Raw genomic sequence first — 23,174 nt, forward strand, 5'->3', positions numbered from 1 at the left:
TATCTTTTATCTCCTCAGAGCACAGCTCCTACTTTAATCATTAGATAGAGAGAAGGATGTTATCAGCACCAAAATAAAATGTTCTGTCTTCATTTGTTACACTGCAGTTGGAGGAAAGCAGACCAGACTTGCAACAGGGGCTCAAAACTGGCTACTTCAAGTATAAATCCAAGGGTACATAGTTAATTTTTCCATGTACAGTTTTTCACTCAGTCACTCCTTTCTGATCATTTCTGCTAAAGGAAAGTAAGGCTTGTCAGACAGCTTCACAGAAAGCTGCTGTCTGATATCTGGATAAAGAACTGAGAGCCTTCAGCAGAACCACAAGAGATTCGCTGGCTCACAGGGATGATGTTTCGAGTTTACTTCGGGGAGGACTCACTGACGTTAACACCGAGAGGGAAAATCGCCTGGATAATTTACTGAATCCGGACTGAAAAGGCAGGTGTAGAATCTATGGGTTTGAGGCCCGGCGCGGGCAGCCCAGCTGCCACCTGGTGACTGAAAAGTCACACTGCGTTTTTCCCGCACCATTTACTCCTTCATTACGTTTTCCAGATATGTGTGGAATAAATCTGACAACGTATCCCAGGAAGGAGTAAGGAGCTCTGATTCTCCAGAGTCGAAATATACAATATAGATCAATGTTGGTAGAAAGGAAAAAGAGATAAATTTAATTCACTCAAGTCTTAGATTGCAGAGTCATTGGAGGGGAAACGGCTGGGTTGGGGCAGGAGTCATCTAAATTTGGGTACTATCCTGTACATACTGACCTGACAAAACAAAACCAACTTCAATATCCAAATGAAAAAACATCCTTTAACATCTTGGGGGAAATATTTTATTTGACACTTGAGTCAAATATCCAAATGCAATTCTAGAAAAGAGGCAGCAAAGGAGTTGAGAGGTACCACTTTTCCAGCAGATTTTTGCATCTTTTGTGGCCTCTTGGGTTGATCTCAACCACCATTTGAAAAGATCTAAAGTGGTATTTGAGGCTGTGAAGAACCTGCAATGAAACTGGCACAAGAACTTCAGAGCTCCCTATTATCAAGTCTTCAGTAGTTTCTGTTGCTTATGCATGGATCATGTCACAGCCTTTTTTCTCACTGACTTGATGCTGAACTGTTGGTTTGCTCACCCAATTTCTGTGGCACCTGGTGAATTTTCTACATTGGATTGTGTAGGGAAGGCATGATAAGAACCTAAGAAAAACTGGAGAGCAGTGGCCACGACATCTCGTGAGAACAGGCTGTACCATTTTGATGGAACTTGTTTGAAAAAGTCTCTGTACCTGACCTACAAACAAAAGACTGAATGGCCACAAGGCTGTCTACAAAATGTCCCAGTACAGTTCTAACAGCTATTTTTCCCATGAAAATCCACATGGGACTGAAAGCTGAAGGAAAAAGTTCACTGGTCAGATCATACAGCACATGCCACAAGCAAAATTTTTATTTCCACTTGCTAAATGAACTGATGAGCTATCAGAGTTTCTTCACATCTGTGCCTCCACTGACTTCCCACAGGAAGGCAGCAGCAAAATGACCAGGTTCCAAAGACCTATTACCTTTCTCTTTGCCTGTTCCCTGCAGTCCTAACTTGCACCACTGTTCTGAACTGCCTCGTGAAACTGTGTGCTTGAAACAGGTGACTTCAGTAAAATGATTTGTAGGTTGAATGCTACAAAATAAATTTCTTTGGCAGATATCACCAAAGAGTGCTGTCAGTCAACAGTGGTTTTATCAAATTAAGATACAGAAGACAACCATAGAAAATAGAAAGTTGTTCTTCAAACTCCATTTTCACATCTGTTTTGCTGATCTCCAACAATATGAAAGACTGTATTAAGGATATTATACAGGTGACTAAGTTACACATCAGATTTCTGTCAACTGTTGCCCCACCAAATGTTGGTCATGGTTGTTAATTAATCCAATATTCTCAGAATCCCATTTTAAATGGAAATATAGTAAGCTGTAACAAAAGGTTTAGGAGCATCATTTTTAGAAGGTGATCGATATCAACAAACAGAAGGCTGCTTGAAAAATGTTTATGCTTAAAATATAATAACTACTGCACATATCCTTTTCAACTTTTATGCTCTAGTCAATGTATTATAATTGAGTTCTACTGAATTACTTTTTAGTGGATAAATACTGTACACGCTGCAGTGTGATGAGACATCATGTAATGTATACTAATTAAGCCATTATATCTGTGGAGGAGATCGTATCTGAAATATCAAATTAGCAGGAATTAAACATCTCAAAGGATTAATGAAATGTTATGGAGCCATTCACTTCCAGGTCAACAGGTTCAATTTCACCTCAGTTTAATAGTTATAATGAATTTATGTGCTGGAGATAACAATTCTCTGCATCCGTCCATAAATCAGGGCAAGAGCCCCCGGCTCGTACCTGGAGCAGCAGCCTTGAACCAGCACAGCCAGAACAGCAGAGCCAGGAATATCTGCTAGGCCTGTGTTTGGCACATAGCCCCAGGCTCCAGGAGATCAAACAGCACATTTACTGGATGGCTGCAATATGTGTAGGCAGCAGCAGCGACACCAGAGACACTCAGTCAGTTCTCTTTACAGACCTGCCAACAATTGTCAACCCCAGCAATAAAGTTATCACAGGCACAACATTCCAGCCCATCTCATCCTCAGCTCAGTTCAGAGCCCATCCTGCTTATCCTGATCCCTCTCTCAGCAGCCCTTGCTGCTTCAGCCTGCAGCACAAGGAAAAGGTGGGGCTGGGGCACGGGGAAGGAAGAACAGCAGCCAACTTTTATTGGCTTTCTCTTTAGCTGACGAGACCACAAATACCCAGCAAACCCTGGTTTTGCAGTGGAACCACGAATTCGAGACTAAACTTTTTTTAGAGATTAAATAACCACTAAACTTTTTTTAGAGATCAAATAACCACCACATCAACAGATTGAGGCATCAGCTCCTTAATGATGATGGGCAGCGAGCAAACCCCAAGGGGTTTGTACCTAAGAGAAAGGAGTTAAGAAATAACCACATCAAGAACAAAAAACTGTATCTTAGTAGCAAAGAGGTACATCCAACCTCTTCAGATACACATAGAAAGGAGACAAATTGTAGCAATCACTGAAAGCCCATCAGTTCAATTTGCTGTGAGGACTCTGTTAGACACACACAGACATGACAGTGTAAGTAAGCTAAGGAACAATTTTTTCACAAGATTTTTTCACTGACTTCTGCTGAGCTTTGCTAGAACTAAAATCTCACTGAGCCTCGGTATCTCCAACTGTTACAAGGATCACCTACAGAGGTATTATGGAAAAAATAGTACTTATGAGGTGCTTCAAGTGATCTAGAAATACAAGTTTTTAATATCAGTCCTTCCTGGAGGTGTTTAACCCACACTCTGCAATATGGATAGAGAACCTAAAGGAAACATGCTGTACTGTGACAGGAAAGTCTTATGCTGCCGCCTCTACCACCAACCACACTTTGCGATCATCCTGCTCCCCCGTCAAATACTCCCAAGACCTGGAAAACAACAAGGACTTTCAGCAGAGAGAATGTGGATGGCTGTAAAACAGCTTACACAAGCTAATACATTGAAAATAGTTTTTCAACCAGGGGTACTGAGATACAAACACTAGAGTGAAAGAAAAGCTGTGGCAGTCTACATAATATATGAAAAAAGCATCAAGCTTGCAGGATTGTTCTCTCTTAGTGACTACAAACAGAATTCAAGAACAAAGAGCATTCTAACAGCTGTTTGCTTTGCTTTCCTGGCACTCAGGTATTTCAAGTTTAAAAAAAAAAAATAAAGAAAAAACCAAAACAAGAAAAAAAAGAGTAAACATGACAAACCAAAAGTTATAAGGAGCCATTTTTATTGCAGGACTGCCTTGAATGCACATTCCTGGCTTACAAAATCTCTCAACACTCCACTACAGCAATCAAGAGGTTGAGTGGAATTTGTACCATATATTTACTCTTTCAGCAGGAAGCTGGAAAGTACAGCACCAAGTACAGGAGCTGGAAATGCAGATATGTTTTTACTGGTCTTTCTTACCTTTTTTCACTTTAGCCACTATTCTCCCTCTTCTATGACATGTGACTTTCAAGTACTGAGTTCCTTCAACAACACTTCTAGATCTACTTTTCCAGATCTACTTTTCCAGTGACATCCTAAGTTACACAGTCATAATTAAAAGTTTCTACAGATCATCAGAAGCTTGCAACCAGAGCATTTTCCTAAGGGATATATTTTGAAAGTATAATTTTTATGATTAATAATCTGATAATAGATTATAGCTTATATATTAACATATTACATAATTACATATGCACACAGAAAATGATCACTTAAAAGTGCAATTTTTACTATGACTTCCCAAACCTTTGGAAAGCAATATTTTTGTAATTTCTCTGTTCAAGAAAGAAAATACTTTAGCAATATAGGCAGATGCAATAAAATATTCAGTAAGAATTTTAAACAAAGTGTCCTCCAAGAGGCAGATGAATTTAAGGCATTTTCTGTGTTGGACATGAGAGAAGCAGGAAGAATAAACCCTTCAAAAGCACTTGAGAAAAGTATTAAGGAAAATTCAGAATGTAAAGCAAAACCTGAAATTTTCAACTTCACATACTGGATTTAAAATTATACATTTAAAACCATTTAAACTGTATTTAAAACTAGAGGGTTCTAGTTTAGAGGCCTAACTCGTGTGTGTGTTTGTAAAGAGAGAAATATGTTTTATTAGACCACTATAATTCGAAAAAGTACATAATCCTTTTGTCAGTCTAGTATAAGCAATTACCCTTCCCTTGGAACCTTTTCTCTCACATCACCATGATCATGGTTACAAAACTATCTCCTTCCAAAGTTTTTAAAATCTCTCTGTATCTCGAGCATTCCACTGCTGTACTTCAGTCACTTAAAGCAGAGAGGAGAAATATTAAATTTGTGTAGTTTCATACTTCATCTTGAAAGCTGTAAAACTCTAGTATGTTCTCCTCATTCCTAACAGACACAAGCATCCAGTTGCATGTCAAGCAGGAACCCTGGATAACAAAACAAGCTCTGACACTGGAGCGAGAGAGAGGCAGCAGCGTTGGGGTTTTGGTGCTGCAGGATAAACTCTGAGGTCCACAGGGAAATCTAAATGGTGTATTTTTCTGTTTACCTTCAGGTGACAATGTCCAAATGCTGCAACACATCACTGAACGTCTGCTACAAAAAGTCCTGTCATGAAGAATAAGAACGGATGGATGAATAATGGTCAGGCTGGACCTTCTGCCTCCTGCCAGCAGTGCTGAGCAGAAATTTAAAACCAGCTTGTAAGCAATATGCAGCCAATCTAAACCTATACAATCAGCCCTAGAATCATCAACATTACAGAGACATCAACTTACCTCTGAATAGAGATAAGGGAGTTGCTGGTGTTTCTCAGAGGACCCAGCTTCATGGACTGAAGTCAGAGAAAGAATTACTTCTTTCACAATCTGTTCTCCCAACTATATTCACTGATAGCACTGAACGGGGGGGGGGGGTGTTCCTTTTTAAAAGCTTGCATTCTGATTTAATTGAAGAAATATGATAAAGTCTTCCCTTCTCCAAACAGAAAAAGAATGTTTTGAAATAGGATATACCGGAAAATATTTTTAATGTTTCCTTCATGTAAGACCCTATCGTATATGAATGAGATTTTTGTTTTGATCCAAGTAAGTAACAAGTTTCTATCCAAGTAAATAACAGATCTTAAGAACTGGAGGAACAGGATTTCCCTTTTTTATTTTCATTCACTGCCACCTCTTTCTACACCTTCCTGCAAGATGGACATTTTAGTATTTTCACCAACTGCAAAGCAAGGACAGCTCAAACAACTCAAACAGAGATGGCCACGCTGGGTCACAGTGGTCCATCCTGAAAGGCAGAGCTTTACCTACACTGCATATTGGCCTCCAGGGCATAAAAAGTGTGGCTTCAGGGGGACTGGGGAGGGAGGGATGCTCAGCATTAGATGCCAGCTTCCTGAAGAGAAGTCACCTTTTACAAGATACAGCTGCAAAAGCTGTGCAGTCAAAAAATCTTATATTTGTCTTACTACATAATATATTCCACATCAGCAATTGTTTCTATCCAAATGGATATATCCAAATTAAATGTTGTTGCAGCAAATCTGCTCTTTGATGAGGCACCCTGATCATTTAAAAAAAGACAACAGCCATCCTTGCAAAGCATCCTAGTGCTACAAACTGTGGTTCTTTCAGTGCTTCTTTCAAAAGAAAGACTCCCCTGAAAATTATTTAACTCCTTTTTTTTAAACTGAACTTCATGCAATCCTTTCAGGTTACTTTGAAGAAAAATGTTGAATCAATCCACATTCTAAAATGCCTCAGAAAGAAGAAAAATCCCAGCAGTAAATCCACCTAATTAAGTGGGGGTGTATCTAGCCCACAGCTATTATCACTTCTCAGCTTAATATTTTTAAACAGCCTGTATGTGGAGCAGGCAGTGAGCTCTCCTCATTATTTCTCAAATGAAGCTGAGTAGATCTAACCCAAATTATGGCAAGATAAACCAGACAACTTAAGTGATGAAAATTGTACTTTTTCCTCTGCTTTAGGGACGCTTCTGGCTCATCTGTCCTCTGATCAAGGTGAGCCTGATAAAGCTGAAAATTACACTGTGTCACTGGATTGTATGAGATTATCTTTCCCCTGAGAAGTGATTTATTTTAGTAACTCTTAATGAATAAGAAACTTTCTGCTCCAACACACTGCTCTTCTTGTGTGGGCATGGTTCCTTATTGCTTTGAGTGAGGGAATCACATAAAAAGAATGGAGAATCTGAGTGGCTACATCTCCTTTATGGTTCAAAGACAAATTTATGTTATGAGACAGACCTTCAGGGACCACCAGTTCCATAAAAAGGGAAAATCATTGTCATTAGTTTGTAGGTTTAACTGCAAAAGTTACAGGCATATCTTCCACTTTTTGAGTGTGAGCAAAGTCTGGTTTTGGCTTTGAGGGATCTTGCTTTGTAGAATTTGGGGCTTCTCGATCTTTAGACGATTCCAGGAGATGTTGCATGTTAAGTTTGAAAATAAGGCGAGGATCTGGTCCAGAAAGAGATGGGCAATTGCAGCTCTCTCTTATTTTAAGAGCCTGTGAACACATAGGAAAACAAATCAAGCTCATTTAAACAGGAAAAACAAAAAAGGTTTCAGTCAGTGACTTGGCTTTCCACAAGGTTTGCATTTGCACATAAAGCTTAGTGAGTGTAATGCTGAGCCTGGGTTGTTACTGAACAACTTTCCAACAGAAACCAAGAACTCCTGTGAAGAAATGCAGCAATGTGGTAAAACAACGGGGAAAATGAAGAATGAAATGATCTTCTCACAGTGTCTCCAAGGATGGATACTGTAAAAGGCACAGCATAAATAGATAGGAAGCTCTCTAACTGTTCTGTGTGATACTTGTGCACATCAGTACCTTTTACCTTTTAATTTACATTCACAGGTAAATTGAACTTTGTGTAACCCTTTCAGGTTACTTTGAAGAAAAATGTTGAATCAATCCATATTCTAAAATGCTTCCGAAAGAAGAAGAATCCCAGCAGGAAATCCACCTAATTAAGTGAGGGTGTATCTAGCCCATAGCTATTATTGCTTCTCAGCTTAAAATTTTTATATTTATATTTCCATGTAAATGAAAATGACTGCATCAGGAAAAAAAGGTCTCTGAATTATTTACTTCATCAGGTATGTTCTATTATTGATGTAACTATATAGAGCTGCCTGACTCAAAAAAGGAGGGAAAAATCTCCAATAACATAATGGACATTTAAGTGTTTGGCACAGAGACAGTTCATCAGTATAGTTAAGGTTCAGTTACACAAGTGATCTCATCTCCAAGAACTATTTGGATACACAGCTCCCAAGTATTAGGAGAAAATAATGTCTCTGAAATGTAAAAATTTACCTGAATAAAAAGATTAGTACTAAGAGACCAAACTTGAAGCTCACTGAGTAAGTGCCATTGCTTCCATTTTACAGATAAGAAAGCAGAGGCAGGAGGGAGGCAAAGAATTCCCCAGAGAGACAAAATTCATTAGCACAGGCACATTCCCCCCAGATCATCCTGTGCTGTGGGGAATGAAGGTGTGACAATGGATGAATCTCATGTCTCAAAGGCACTGTGGAGAAACTGGTATCAACTTGTAAAAAGTCAGTTGGTTTAAAGGATGCTGAAGTTGGTGTTCATTGTAATAAACCTGAACATGCATTATTAGACCACACAAAAAGGCAGCTCCTGGTGTGTGTGGCACATAACTAACTGATGCAGGGGTTGTACACAGACCTTTAGCTTGGCCTCAATTAACAGCATAAAACCATGGGCACATTTACATCCTGCTTTGGTTTTAATCCTTTCATGGGAAAACAAATTCAAATGTACATTTTATTCCACTTCACTTTATAATCATGGATTCTTGAAAAGTAATGGCCAGACCTGGCCTGAGTTGTATCCAGGTGCATCCTGGCCAGGACTCAGGACTGCCAGCAGAAAGTGAGGGTCAAGTCATTCCTTCCAGATGGATTAAAGAGGAGGAAGAAAGTAACAGTTTTCCCAGCACTCCTAGAATTGTACTTTGAACAAAGCAGAAATTTTTAATCTGTTTTATAATCACTAGCTTTGGCTGAGGTAACAAATCAAATATTCCAGCACAGGTATGCATAAGCATTTGCCCATCATTTTGAAACACTCTGCTATTCTTCCACAGGAGACACTGGAAACATTTTACTACAGCAGATTTTAAAATAGAAGAGCAGAGCTTCTTAACTCATTTCTTTGTATAAAGAGGTTTCCAAACCTATTTCTCTCTAACTTTACTACAGTAAATTGATAGAGTTTGCTGTAAATGCCTAGAACCAAATATATTTTCAATTTAACAACCGGTTTTGGAAAAAGACACATTCCAGGAATGTAGCAAGAGTCTCTCCAGCTATTTCTTGGTGAAATGTAACATTTAAATTACTGGATACACAAGTCTGGATTAGGCATGAAATACTGCTCTTGTCTAACTTTTAAAAAATATGAATAAAGCTTTCACAGCTTGTTTTTCTACAGCATGATCTTCTACATAGTCACCAAATGTAACTATACTGTGAACTTTTCTGCTTCAGTGACCAATTAATTTCTAAACTGACATTTATGACAAACCAAGAGTTTTCTCTTGTTCTCTCCTAGAACATAAGCTGCTGCAAGACTGCATTAATGTCAAGCAGTGTTATTCAAGGCAAATGGAAATACAAAGATTTAGGCTGCATCCTGGAAAGGACAAACTAATCCTCTTTTAAGCTAATTTGGCAATTTTGTATCTGTGTTTTCTTTGCTATACAGTGCCTGGCCTATTTCCATGGCTTCACTTAACTAAAATAGTAAAGTCACGACAGCAAAGGTGAAAAACAGCACTTCAGAGTTAACATCTTTACATCATTAAAATGCCAATTACAGGCTGAGGAGCTTAAAACATCATTTCTCCCGAAAGATAAACCAGCCCAACGTGGTCAGGTGTCTGCATTTCCAAAATCTCTGGTAACTTCAAATCTGGTAATTTAATATTGCTCAAGTAGATTGGGTTTTGACAGTCTGGGTAACCAGGTACAGGTACAAGCATTCCCAGTGAAGCACATGCATATTGATATTATAATAAGAACATGTTTTATTGACTGTTTTTACTGAAGAGCTTTCTCAGTAAATGAGGCAGGATGAGCCAAGGTTAACTAGCTGGAGTGAGTATGAAGATTCACCTGGGAAGCGAGAGGATTTTAATGCTGTTCTTTCCAGGTTAACCTCAAGAGCACAGCACTGCTGCTCACAATAGAGCCCCCCTGCCTGCTCACTGGTTCAGGAGATCCCAGATCAAATATCCAAACTATTGCTTGGAAAGTATCACAGGTGAAGCTGTTTTTCTTATCAATACAATCACAGTCACCTCCTGCAACGTGCTGGGAGCAGGGAAAGCATGAGAATTAGGAGTATCTGCCTCATCCTCACTTTCATGTAAAGCCTACCAGGAGACAAATACAGAAATAAGGAATTTTTAGTTCCCAGCATTAATCCTTCACACTGTCACAGACACCAGGCTACCTGCTGCATCTTGAGCCCTTACAGTATTAATGAAAGAGCAGTAAAAGATGATTAAAAGAATTGATAGACTTTACTTGAGAGAGAAGAAAAGCAGCTTATATATAATGCCAATACTTCCAATCTTTCACTGCCGTTGGCACAGGAAGGAAAAATTGTGACAAAATATTTAACAATTTTATGGGGAGGATAGAAATGCAGGTCAGTGGTTTTTATTCTTGTTTTCACATTGATAGGGCTTAATTAACATATTCTACTACTAGAACTATCTGAAGTAATCTCCATATCACAAGCAAAGGGCAAATATACCAACCCATTTTTGAAAAGAAGGCAAAATAAATGTATCTTCCATATCCACAAGGCAGCAGATTGAGCAATAATCAAAAGCTACACAAAAAAATAATACAAGTAACAAACAGCCAGGGTGGATTTGACAAGAACAGGTGTTGCCAGAGTAAATTAATTACATTTTCTTTGACAAGTTAATTGACCTAGCAAACAAGACAAGCAGTGGAGTTGATGTATCCCAACTTAATATTAGTCTCTAAATGATCTCACTGTGGCATTTCTACAAGGAAGAGTGGGAAATGTGAGTTACAGGGAATCAAAAATGGAATCTGAGCCAACAACACGATGCCAAAAAAAAATCAAATGTCATGTCAAGATGAATTTTTGTGTCACAGGAAAGGCTCAGTAGATAACCTTCTGCTTTATTCAGTGTGCTGTTATCCAGGAACTTCTCTCTGGCACTACAATTCCGTGATTTTTCTCTCCAGAGCAACGCTAAGCACCCTCCCCACTATTACAAAATCATTTCAAGATTTCTCTTTCTGAAAATCAAATGCACAGGCCTTCATCGAGTATCTCACCACCTTCCAGGCAGGAATTCTAAGAGATTTCAGTTTCCTATTTAAGAGTATACTCTCTTTTCCTAGTTTAAAATCCAAAGCTCTCCCTGAGGGGGAACTGCTTTAAAAACATGGTAAATCTTTTTCATTTGCTTTATTTCATTTCCAGGACTCTGTAACTGCTCATAGTTCACTATTTACCGATGCCTCAGCTTGGCTGTAGGTTCCAACTTGCTCACAAAACCAGATGCAAGTTCTTCAATGGTCATTTGATTTGTTCCCTGTCTTCTAATTACATATAAAGAGAATCCCTGTGATGCTCCTGCTTTAATTTACATTTCCTGGGACTGTTCAGTCAGCTCACTGAGATGTGACATTTCCTTACCTGAAGAAAAACTCTCACTTTATATGGTCACATTCTATTGTGAACTTGCTTAAAGTCTGTAGAGAAAGATCAGTGTGGCCTGAGAGGTCCAAAAACTTGTCCCAATTTGTCCCAGCTGCAGTAGCTGGTCTAATAATAGATATTGTATTGTCCCCAAAACCAGTTCAGCTTCAAAACCAGCAGCACATGAACACAACAGTGCTCACCATGGATCTGATACTGAGTCTTAAGAAGTACCAGTTTCTTCACAGATGATACTAGAGATTAAAAGGCCTTTTTTGAAATCTGGCTTCTCTCCCTGGGCTCTGAATATCTAATGGCTATTAACATATGGTAAAAATACTGTTCTAAAAGCTTTAAGTATGTGAACAACTGAACAAAAAGATGCTGATATTGAACAACAATAATGCCCTGGGATTCCCTTTAAATGCCTGAGGTGCAGCCTCCAGGCAGCAGCTCCCAGATGAAGGGAGTCAATGCCTCAGACAAGAAGCCTCCAACAACACCTCTACACACTTCCTTTCATCTTTATTCCACATTTGTAGTGCCAACTTCACTTACTTAGTCAACTTGTTAAAGATAGGAAGTCTTTTTTCTCATCCTACTCCAAAGAATATTTAAGGTAAAAGGCAAACAAAAACACATCCTCCTCAATTATCTTTTGGAAGAAAACCTCCCAGCCTCCCTTGCTCTTGGAAGAGAAAGTACCTATAAAAAGATGAAGTTGCTCCACCTGCTAAACTATTAGAGATAAGGCAGAAATAACAGTTGTACACAGTTGCTCAGTTATTTAACAGGCCAGGTGTAGAACAAAAGAACTAATTTATTTTGTTACCTCTTTATAAGCCAGTCAGCAACTATATGAAAATAAGCAATCCTGAACCCCTAATGTTCAATCTACCTAAAACTAAGGCTCCACAAGTATCATTTTCCATTCAGCTGCTCTAATGTGTTAAAAATCCATCTAAAAAAGTCATAACCTGCTTTTACAAAGTACAGACTTTGTGTATATTAATTTTAAATATTCAGTCTAGCCAGTCTCCAGCCTCCCACCCCTAACGCTGACTTTGATTTGCCACCATTTAGAATATTTACTGTATTCATCCTCATCAAAGGATTTGTGAAAACCTTTCTTTCTCCTTTGAAGTCAGCAAACACCTCAACATTTTAGTGCTCTCTCTGCCAATACATCTTCAACTGTCTTTACAGTTTGGAACTGAGAAAGACTTTAGGTGATTGAGAATTTAGAAAAGAAAAAAAAAAAGAAGAAATCACTAGTTGGTATAAAAAAGAGTATTTCCAAACACAGTTTAGCTGCTGGAAAACAGTGTCATTTTGAGGTGCTTTTGAGGTGCTTTAACATTCTATTTCAAAACGAAAAAAACTAGGTAAAAAAATCCATTTTATTTTTCTGTAGTTAAAACACCCACATTTAAAGAAATAGTAAGCAAACTAAGATTACTAAACCTCAAAAGTTCTCTGTCCTTAAGCTATCAGCAAGTAGCACATCAAACTAAGATAATCCCCCAGTAGCTTTCCACTTGGCATTCCTCTGAGAGGAAATCCAAGAGAAAGCACAGGGAAAAGGCTGCAGATTGATGGGCAATTGTGTGAATTAGTTCAAGTTTCTTGGAGTGAAGTAAAATTTGCTCCCTAATGTGCTCTCAGGAAATCTTCTCCTGGGGATCTGACATCTTTCTGAAGCTCAGCTACTCGAGGTGTGTTCAGTGTCACAGCAGTGAGGGGGCAGGATGGAGCACTCTCTCTTTGACAGCAAAGCTACAAAAGCAAGAGAACTCACCACAGTTTAGGGATCCAACTTGAAAATTGGCTTCCAAAGTGGAAAAAAAAAAGAAGAAAGAGTGGCTGAGATCCTGACACTGTCACATCTATAGGAGAAGGCCATTCAAAAGCAAAGACTATACTTTGATCAGAAATCAGAAAAAAAACAACCAAACAAACCTGGACTGTAATTACATTTTATCTGTGCTATCGTCATTTTCCTCATTTAAAAAAACCTTTAAGGTTGAGAGCTTTGTAGCAGAGAATTTGTGGAAGGATGAAGAGAAAGATAAGCACAGTGCTAAAAGTGTAGGTTGTGAATCGATCCCAAAGTAGCTCCTGAACCAATATCAAACCTTCCTAAGAGGGAAAGAGGCTCCCTGCAGCTCTGCTCACCTGTGGGATCAGCTCTGCTCACCTGTGGGATCAGGCGGTCCAAATGCTCCGCTCTGTTCTCATGGGAAGGGTGTGTGGAAAGCCACTCCGGGATCTTGGGCTGCCCTTGGATGGTTTCTGCCAGTTCCATCTGCTGCCAGAACACGCTGCTGGCTCTGACATCCACACAGGCCTGAAAACAGAGAGCAAATGTGGACACCACGGAATTTTTAATCTAATAAACACACACTCTAATAGATACCGAATTATGAAATTTCTTCAAAAGAACCCTCAGCTGTGAATTCTAAGTTATATTTGCTACATGAAGTACAGCAGAAGAAGAAATTAATCATCTCCACAGATATAGGCAAATTTACAGGAAGACGTTTAGAGTAAAAAATAGTAAGTGATAATAATTCATCCTTAAATAGCTCTAAAAATGAGCTGCAAAGGCATTTCTGTAAGTGATTGCATGCTTTTTTTCAGGGGTGATCTGTGTAACCCATAACAGATTAAAACAGTAATTCTGCAGAATTCCTGACTCTCTCCACAGAAGTATATATTTAACCACAGAAAGTCATGGAACAGTAACTTTTAGAACAGCTTCTGTGTATCACTAACAGACTCCTTTATTTTTGCATTTAAGTGAAGGAGAAAAAAAATAACATGATTTCTTACACTGACTTCTATTTGTTAAGAAAATAAAAGACTAGAAGTTGTCAGAAGGTAAGAAAATTACTTCTTCCCCCCCACCCCGAAATACAGTAGTGGTGCTTTATTCTTTGAATTTATTTATTAAAATTATTATTTAAAAAAAGATTATCTGCACAAGCAGAGAAATGCTGTGCTTATTTCTTTCTGGTATGGCCCTAAATCTTTGGTGTCACAAAACCCTGAGCACAAACACAGCAATTATGGGTTTTTTTATAGATTGTATTACTCCCTTAAATGACTTTAAATTAAAAATGCAGTTTCAATCTCAAAATCAAAGTCAATTTTAAAACTCTTCCTTGAAGAAACATAAATAATTATTAAGAAAAGGAAGTTTTCCTTATGAAATATTAACACTAGATGGTGCTGCTCACACTGTTATCTGACACCTTGCTCTATATTGCACTTTGCTAGAAACCAAAAAGTTTGTTTAGTTTCTTTAATATCAAATTAAAATCCAGAGGGAGGTGAAAAAAAGTAACTGAAAAATAAATTCTGAGAAAAATGTTGAATAGCTTCTGGCCAAATTTTTGTCTTACTTTAGCAAAGTTACACTGTTCCTATGGCTGCATTTAGGCTAAATGTTTAAATCTTTACACACAATTAAAACCAACTTACGGTTTAGCATTCTCCTTGTTATAAATATGTGGGTTTTTCTTCTAATAGGAATAAACTACACAGAAAATACACTGTGCAGTTAATGTGCAACTTTACAAACTTCCATTTTATGACCTGCAATTAGGCAGCGTGACTTTGTCTTTCCCTAAAAACTGTTTTATTTCCCACCACTTCATAAATCTACAGGTCTTCAAAAATTCACAGCTTACCTCTGTATGAACTGTGAAACTCCCTTCAATTTAAACAGAAACTGAAAACATTGTTAACAAAACCAACCAATTCCAGTTACCTTTGCTGCAAACTGAAGTCCCACTTTATCAGCCTCAGCCTCCAGTGTTCTGCTGTAGGGTCTGTCAAACATGAACTGGAAAGAAGCACATCAGAGCTCTAGTTTTGGGTTTGAATGTGCACAAAGCTGGAGTATTGTAATTGTCTTTCTAACCTTCCCATAAGAAAAGGGGTTTATCTATCTTGTTCACATTGTACGTGATCAGTATTAATTTTCTTAATGTAATCTTTAATTCCATTCTATGTAACTCATTGATCCTGTATTTAGTGGAAATCAATTCAAATTACACTTATTTGCATGGCCACTCTCACCAGCCAGTCCCATTTTGCAGCAACTGAAGGCTCAATACCAACTTTACACTAGAATTTTCTCACTTCACTCTTTTATTGACACCAAGATTTTTGTTGTAGCAACTGTAGGTAAAAATTCCAGTGGGTCCCTAAACTTTTCTGCTGACTGCCTTTAAGCCTGGTATCATCTATTCTGCATGGCAAACAGTGCACAGTGTGGAATGCAGCCACGAGTGTTTCCATGCAGAAATCCTTATAAGTTTCAGGGGGAAAAAAAACCCACTAAAACCCAAACAACACAAACCAGTTCGAAAAGAGAAGCACCAAAGAAGGGGAGCAATCCCTTGAGTACAGAAAGGTAACTGTAACTTTTTGCTTCTTTCCAAAGTAGCAGTGATAGTTTTCCTTTACTAGGTCAAAAATAGAAGCCAACCAAAGCTGATCCTCTAAAGTTTTTCTTAAAGCCAAATACTCTGGTTGATAAGTAAGCACCTATATGAGGTCACTTTCTAAATTCTTGGTTTCCATAAAGACCTTAAATATTGCAATTATAAATATATTTTTTAAATCCTCTGATGATAAAGTCATTCCTGGAAGGGGAATACATACCTCTACTGCCTCAAAAATCCAGGTCTGCTGGTGCACATATGTTCACTAAACAGCAAAGATGCCCCTGGCTGGTCTGTCATGTATTCCTGAAGCATTTCCCAGTTAGCCAAATAAACTATTTGCTTAATTATTAAATATTTTTTAGACAAGGAAATTAAATGGGTTACATAAAAAAAGAGTCCAGAGTCATCTCACACACAGTACTTACTATCCATCTGCTACTGAAAAAATGAAATGGTTTAAAAAACCTACTGTGAATGTGCTGGAATGAAAAATTAGAACCACAAACTCTGATCTAAAATCCTTGTCTGAAATTGGACATAATAAGAGGGGTTTGAGTTTTCAAATCAGTTACCAGAGCTGTCTGTGGAATACAAATCTGTGAGGTGGACAAGGAAAGGAGTGTGGAGTACTGCAGCTGTACATATCTAGGTGCAGGACATGAGCAAAACTCAAAGCTATGCTTTGAGCTATTCCAAGAATAATTCCTAGCTTTAGTTCCCATATAAAATAACTGCTACTGTATAACAAAGCCAACATGCTTCAGTTCAGAAATACATGACTAAAGAACAACCATAGATGAACAGCATAAGGAAACTTAACAATTTATTAAGGAAAGCAAACCCACCAGCCTTTGGGGAAAAGGCAGAACTGGAGCTCAAATGCCCAAAGACCTACAAAGAATCACTAAGAACTACTTAGAGTCAATAATAAAAAATACACAATAGTCAGTAGGTCAAAAAGTTAAGCCTCTAGGACATAAGAGAAAAACAAATATACAGAGAGAAGCAAGTACTGCAATGTGGCTTAAATAACCCTTTCACAGAGTAGGAGGCTAAGGCTTTAAAAAGCAAAATATGGTTATGGAAGAAGAGGACAAGAAATATCCTGAGAAAGTTTGCAGAAAGGTTCACTTTCCTGGAAGCACAAGAGGCAAATGTCGAATGGAGAAAACAAACAGACGCTGCACTGCCGGGTGACTGAAAGAAATGAAATTTTCCATTCAGCATCTTTTTCATCTGGGGTGAAAGGTCTGCAAGTATCAATCACTTCAACATTACTGAAGATGAGTTTGATCAGCCTTTTAACCCAGCACATTGCTGTACAGCATGAGACATGTTTCTTACAGCACACCAGGACTGTGAGCTTAAACCTCAATTCCATTTGCAACCTAAAGCACAACTCCAGTCCATGATTCCCAAATATCCATGCAGTTAGCCTAGGACAGGAGAAGAGACGCTGACAGGGAGTGGAATCTTGCTGTCTGAATTATGAGCAGTCTCAGGATTGATTCACACTCGTTCTTTGCCAAATACAGCTCTTCAAAATGCTGGCCAGTGTTCATCAATGTATTGGTTTCTCAGCTACTTGTACAAAATATCCCAGCTCCTTAGAGATAATTTATGCTCAGAATCCACATATCTCCTCATTAGCATAAGAACTACCAAAACAGATTGGTTCTGTTTAATTTCATGTTTTTGAGGAACTGGGGGAAATCTCAGGAAAAGCATCAAGTCCAAGTAATCAAAGAGCTCTTTCACTTAAATTCAGATTCAAGTTTTATGATCTAAGCAAAATTTATTTTTAAAAAACACACTTTTATAAAAAATAAGTGAATCAGTAACTGCCCAAAGGCAGAGAGAAAATCAGGCTGTGGAAGAAAATTGGCACCACAGAGCCTCTGAATTTTTCTTTGTTGGAATATATGCTGGCTGAAAAGATTATTTCAGTAAGTTTTACTATAGCATGATTTAAACACTCTTAAGGAGTGTTTAGATTCTCAAATTTTTAATCTTGGAAACCATTCTTACCACTAACAATACATCTAAACAATTCCATATATTTTATTTGCTTTAGGAACAATTTAACAACCAGTAAAAGAAAAACATGGCATTTTAACATACATAACTTTAAAGGGCAAGTTGCATTTCTAAAAGATAATCATCTGCCTTAATTGGCAGCTGGTACCTGGAGCCTGTGCAGCTCAACCAAGTCATGTAGGGAGATCTAAAGTTCTTCATGATGACAAATGAAAATCAGTACCAACTACAGCAGAATCAGATTTTTAAAAATGTATTTCCTTCAATAACATACTCAAATATTAATTTTTGCTTATATTTCTCCTCTTGCCTTTTCCCCCAAACATACTATTTACTGTAGTGAAAGATTCAAAATCATTGTTAAAATTAGGATTAAAAATGTCTTTCCGAGGAAGTCAGGGAGGATAATACAAAATGCCAATCTTACCTCCTGCAACTTGCTCTGAATCCACTGGCCAACAACTGCCAAACTATCCCGAGGACAGATGGCCCAAATCATGGTGAGAAAGATGAGGGAGAGAAAATCCAGGATGTGCACCAGGCTGGCTTTCTCTGCCTGCAAACAGAGATTGTCTCTTTTTTATTCCTTACAGTCTGACATTTCTTTAAAACACAACAGAATTTGGAAACACTTTAAAAAATCACAGATTTGTTTTTTTTCTATGCAGCCACAGGAACAGGGCACAAGATTCCCTGCTTGAACAAATAAAAAAATCCAGTTGGATACAAGGTACTTTCAGTCTGGAATCCACAGCAGCTGTGGAATACAGCTGGAGCAAACACATCTGGCCATCACCCTATTTGAGAGACACAAAGCTGGAGGTAAGATGGGGATGACATACAGAGAGTTCTTCAGTAAAAAGGCCAAGAAACACCTCAGTTGGAATGAAAAAACTATAAAGGGACCTCAAAGACTGTTCTTTACATTAATTTGAGAAGAGACAGACATCACTGAGACAGGATCCCTAATGGGAATAGGGGACAGTAGACATAATGTATTTATCTTTTGTTTTCTGCTGCACTGCTTTCATTTCAGAATCTGAGAGATCCTGAAGAAATAAACTGAAATTATTCTGTTTTCCAGAGCTCTATTTGACATGGAACAAATTGATCTGAGCACTTACAAGTGGGATCATGCAATAGTTCTCTTTATGCCAGCTGGGTGACGCAGGTTCCACATAAACAAGGTAAGTTCTTTTTATTATGAGAAATGCATTTTTTAGAAGTTCAAAGGGGCAGTTGGCTCAACTGAGCCCAAGAAACAACATTGTGAACTGTTGCTCACCCAAAATCACAAGAATCAGGCTCCAGGCATTCCAGAGTTTGACATTCTAAACCAGTGTGTAACTATAATAAAAACACTATGGGTTTTAGGATAATTTTTTAAGTATATCCACTTCTGTAGGTATTAACAAGTATAGGAGTAACAAAGTGAGTTGCTGAGTACCTCCAGTTCTTTATATCTGAGCTATGAGAGAGGCATTTGCAGACCAAGTTCTATATGACTGTTAAAAGTGAGCCATAATCCACCTGTGCAGCTGTGAAAAAAAACACTGGCAGACTTTGTGCTAACAGGGACCAGTGGAGGCCTTCTGACAGTTATTAAGTATTATACCAATAATAAGGATCTACTGTAGCGGCCCAGACATTTCAAATTCCATTTTTCATTAATTAGAGTCACATTGAAAACTTGGTTGGTATAATATGATCAAAATTAAAGTAATTAGAATAATTTAAGAATATCAGACAACTTTCTTTAAAAACTTACTGCATGTTCCAGCACAGCATGAGCTATTTCATGTCCCAAAATAAATGACAGCTGATGAATATCTGAAACTGCATCGAGCAATCCAGTGAAAACAAACACTTGACCATTCTGTAAACAAAAAATGAATAAAAATTAAATGGAAGACACATAAATAAAATGCTGTTTCAATATTATTAATAATGTTTGCATTGTGTTCAACTTACTGGAAGCACAAAAGCATTTACACCTGGTTCATCCACCACGTGAATCACCCACTTGAGTGCTGAGACCTCTGGGATGTCCTTATTGCTTTCAGACAAATGCCCAACAACTCTCTCCACAACCTGGTATCTTGCATCTGTCTCAGGCAACATTTGATTTTTGAACTCCTCCATCCACTGAAAAAAAAAATTCACTGACTGCCATGCAGAACAAACACACGGTGAATGACTAATTAGTAAACTAATTTAGTGGCTACACACAACTTAGATAAAACTAAGTTTCAATACATTTTTCTTTCATATAGCCAACGTCAATACCTTAGAGTTCAGGCTTTGAGACCCACAAGCAAAAGAATAATAAACTTAAAAGAAAGTAAACTGATCGCAGATCAAAAATAAGATAGTATAAACTTGGTGCTACAGCCTCCTGTATCTGGCATTTTCCTAAACACAGTTAAGCTTGGCATCACAATTCAGAGAACCTTGGTATCCCCTCTTGAATTTCCATCTGAATTTGTAATTTTTGCCTATCTGAATATTCCTGTTGTAATTTGTAAGGTGGGCAAATTTATACAAAATATGTATTTTGAAAATATCCTTGTACTTGTTCTGTTCTTAACTCATATCTGAGAGAAAGGACTATAGTGACATTTGGATATGGTTTATCAAGTTTCACTGACTTTAGAACAAGAAGACACAGAACTCAAAGCTACAGAAACTAGTTCTGGACAGTTTAAATAGGCAGTTTAAAAGAAGCCAATTAAAGAATAACAAGCTAATCAAATACACACACAAAAAAAAGAACAGAATGCAGGTAGAGAGTACTACCCTACAAAGTGACAGCTTCAAAGAGAGGACAAGTGCCAAAGAATGCTGCAATCAGCTCAGAAACTGGGAGAAATCTCAGCATACACCTGTTCTTCTAAGATCCTACCAGATTTCCATATTTCTTTTACGAAATTCTCTTCAATCACAGTAACACAGAAATGTTTGTTACATGCATGTCATGTGGCTTTAATGTGCCCCTGATGGAAAGGGAACTCTTAAAAAGGATGGGAACAAGAGGAGAAGGTAACAGATGGGGGGGCTCAGCAGGGTTTTGAGTGTGAACTTCAAGACTTATCAAGGACACCACAAGGTTTGTTTGCCCATCTCGCTAATAGGGTTATCTCATCACCTAAAAAAAAAAAGCATTAACAGTTCTAGAGTATTTTAATTTTTTTTCTTTAAAATCTTACCATTTCATATTCCATCTGTGACAGTTCCCTAAAATGCTCCTTCCCAAACACCAGCAGTCGAGCACGCCCAGTGATGGGTGTCTCCTCCAAGTGAGTAAAATAAAACATGATAAATACAAGTCCTAAGCTACTGACACCCAGGAGGATCTTCCATTTATTTTTTCTTGCACTTTCTTTAAACAGTTCCCGTTTATTAGGAGGAAGTGCCTTCCACCAATTTCTTATGCTCCTGTAAGATACAAATAGTGTTAACTTAGGACATAGTTAAAAAGAAATTTGTTAGTGTCTGCCCTTGCTGTATTCTCTGTTATAGTTTCATCTCATGTAGCAGCTTATGGAAGGTTAAATTATAATTGGCTTCTACTCCACTCCATTTCTTCCCTCGAACATGAGAAGAAGGAATGCCCCTCAGTGTGTTGGTTCACCTTCCTCTACCATATGTAAATGAGAAGGAAAAGAGCAAAAGATACACCCAACACCTCTGAAAATGGAAAAAACCCTTCTTGTTGAGCAAACTGTCAGTCAAACAATACCACAAACACACCTGCCATCCTCCACAAACTCACACTTTGCATGATGGGGTCTTGCACTGAGAGCGAAGTTAACAGTATTTTACCTGCCAAGAATGATGGCAAGTAATTTCTGAGCTGGCTTAACAATGATCCAGAAAAGAGGAACTGGCGCAGCCTGAAATGATGGTGATGTGCGAAGAGACCTGATGATGTGAACGTTCCAAGCAGAACAGTGATGTGGGAGTTCCCCTACGGAACAGATCTGGAGGGATGTGGTCTTCTCCCCCTGTGGCCGAGAAGACTGGACGCAAAACCTTCCTGAACTGTGGTGTGCATTCCTGTATACTCCTGTATTTGGGACATTCAAAACACACTTCAGTCCTTTACTGATGAAGTTTCTGTGGCAGACAGGGTTTCCAGTCAAAAAACAGTTTCTAGTATTTCCACTCAAATCCAGCCTTTGGCATCTGAATCTGTTGATGTGAGTTCGGCACCATCCTGTGTAAGACCTAGAGAGGTTATTGCACTTCCCCTGCTTGCTCAAAGACGCCAAATGAGAGAAAACACAGTTCCTGCCCGGCAGCTTTAGACCACAGATGATATTCATAACTTCTTTGGCTGGTTACCCTGAAACAAAGAAAAAAAGTAGCAGAGAGGCATTAAGAAACCCCCCCCCCCCTCGAACACAAAACTATGAATCATTATTTCATTGCTCCTGAACAGATACTCTGTATTTGTTTGCCAACAGCTGCATTGCACAAAACAGTCACAGTCACAAGTGCAGTTTCAAGATACCAATCCTTCAGACAGTGAAGGAAATCCCTGTCGAGTATCACTGAAAATAAAACAAGGTGTGATTTATTTTCCCCTTTCACTTTTAGTACCACCAGTCCACAGTGACTGCAGGTGTCCCTTGTGGAAGACACGTGTCACCTTTCCCTGCTGCCCTCGGGTGTCATTTCTATCTATGAGGAAAACCAGGATCTATGAGCATGTTGCTGCTACTTTGCTCCGGGCCTAGTAACAAAATGACTCAACACAGCGAAACCAAGTGTCTGCCAGCCGGGATCCTCTGACTCACGGGAGTGGACATGGGAATGCCTTGGGACGGACAAGCCCCAGCCACCCCCTCGCTCATTTTCACCCCCTGGCTCCGACCGAGGCCTTCGCTCCCTCCCTGACCCCCCGAGGGGAACCGCGACTATCGTGACATGGGCTGACGGGAGGGGGGAGGGGGGGAGAAGGAGACGCGTCACTCGGAGGCGCCCGCCGGCATAATGGCGGGCGGGGGTAGGGGGAGCTTTGGCCGGCTCTTAGCTGCACGTCCCAGGGACCGGGGAGGACCTCCTGCACCGGGCTCCCCTACTCACCACCGCAGGAGGCGGAGGAGGAGGGGGCGGATGGCGGAGACGATGTCGATACCAGGGCGGAGGGCGGGAAGCGAGACGGGCTCCGCGTCCCTTCCCTCAGGCGGGGCCGCCGCCGCTTCCTTCAGGGGCGGCCGCCATTTTGTGTGGGCGCGGGGAGCGGGGCTGCCCCTCGTGAGGCGCGGAGCCCGCTCTGCTGAGCGCCTTAACCCTGGCTTTGCCCG

At 39.1% G+C, this 23,174-nt stretch overlaps 1 protein-coding gene across 4 annotated transcripts; it reads right to left on the bottom strand.

The window, feature by feature from the left end:
* Positions 1-4,065: 4,065 nt before the first annotated feature.
* On the bottom strand, positions 4,066-23,067 carry OMA1 (OMA1 zinc metallopeptidase). 4 transcript variants are annotated; one of them, XR_001873256.1, is made up of 10 exons: positions 22,954-23,067; positions 21,688-22,210; positions 21,072-21,300; positions 19,837-20,010; positions 19,634-19,741; positions 18,293-18,421; positions 15,147-15,221; positions 13,572-13,721; positions 5,402-7,156; positions 4,066-5,231 (listed from the first exon to the last, which is right to left on the bottom strand). XR_001873256.1 is itself a non-coding variant. In XM_017805627.1 (9 exons), exons 2-9 carry the CDS (start codon positions 22,188-22,190, stop codon positions 6,938-6,940), a joined length of 1,587 nt encoding a protein of 528 aa, XP_017661116.1. In that variant the 5' UTR covers positions 22,191-22,210; positions 22,954-23,067; the 3' UTR covers positions 4,066-6,937. The 4 variants fall into 4 exon arrangements, 3 of the variants coding, with proteins under 3 accessions (XP_017661116.1, XP_017661117.1, XP_017661118.1); XM_017805627.1 differs by having other exon boundaries at positions 4,066-7,156; XM_017805628.1 differs by lacking the exon at positions 22,954-23,067 and adding an exon at positions 22,665-22,814 and having other exon boundaries at positions 4,066-7,156.
* Positions 23,068-23,174: the final 107 nt, after the last annotated feature.

This window comes from Lepidothrix coronata, unplaced genomic scaffold (assembly GCF_001604755.1).
Source record: "Lepidothrix coronata isolate B3197 unplaced genomic scaffold, Lepidothrix_coronata-1.0 Scaffold12, whole genome shotgun sequence".
NCBI lineage: Eukaryota > Metazoa > Chordata > Aves > Passeriformes > Pipridae > Lepidothrix > Lepidothrix coronata.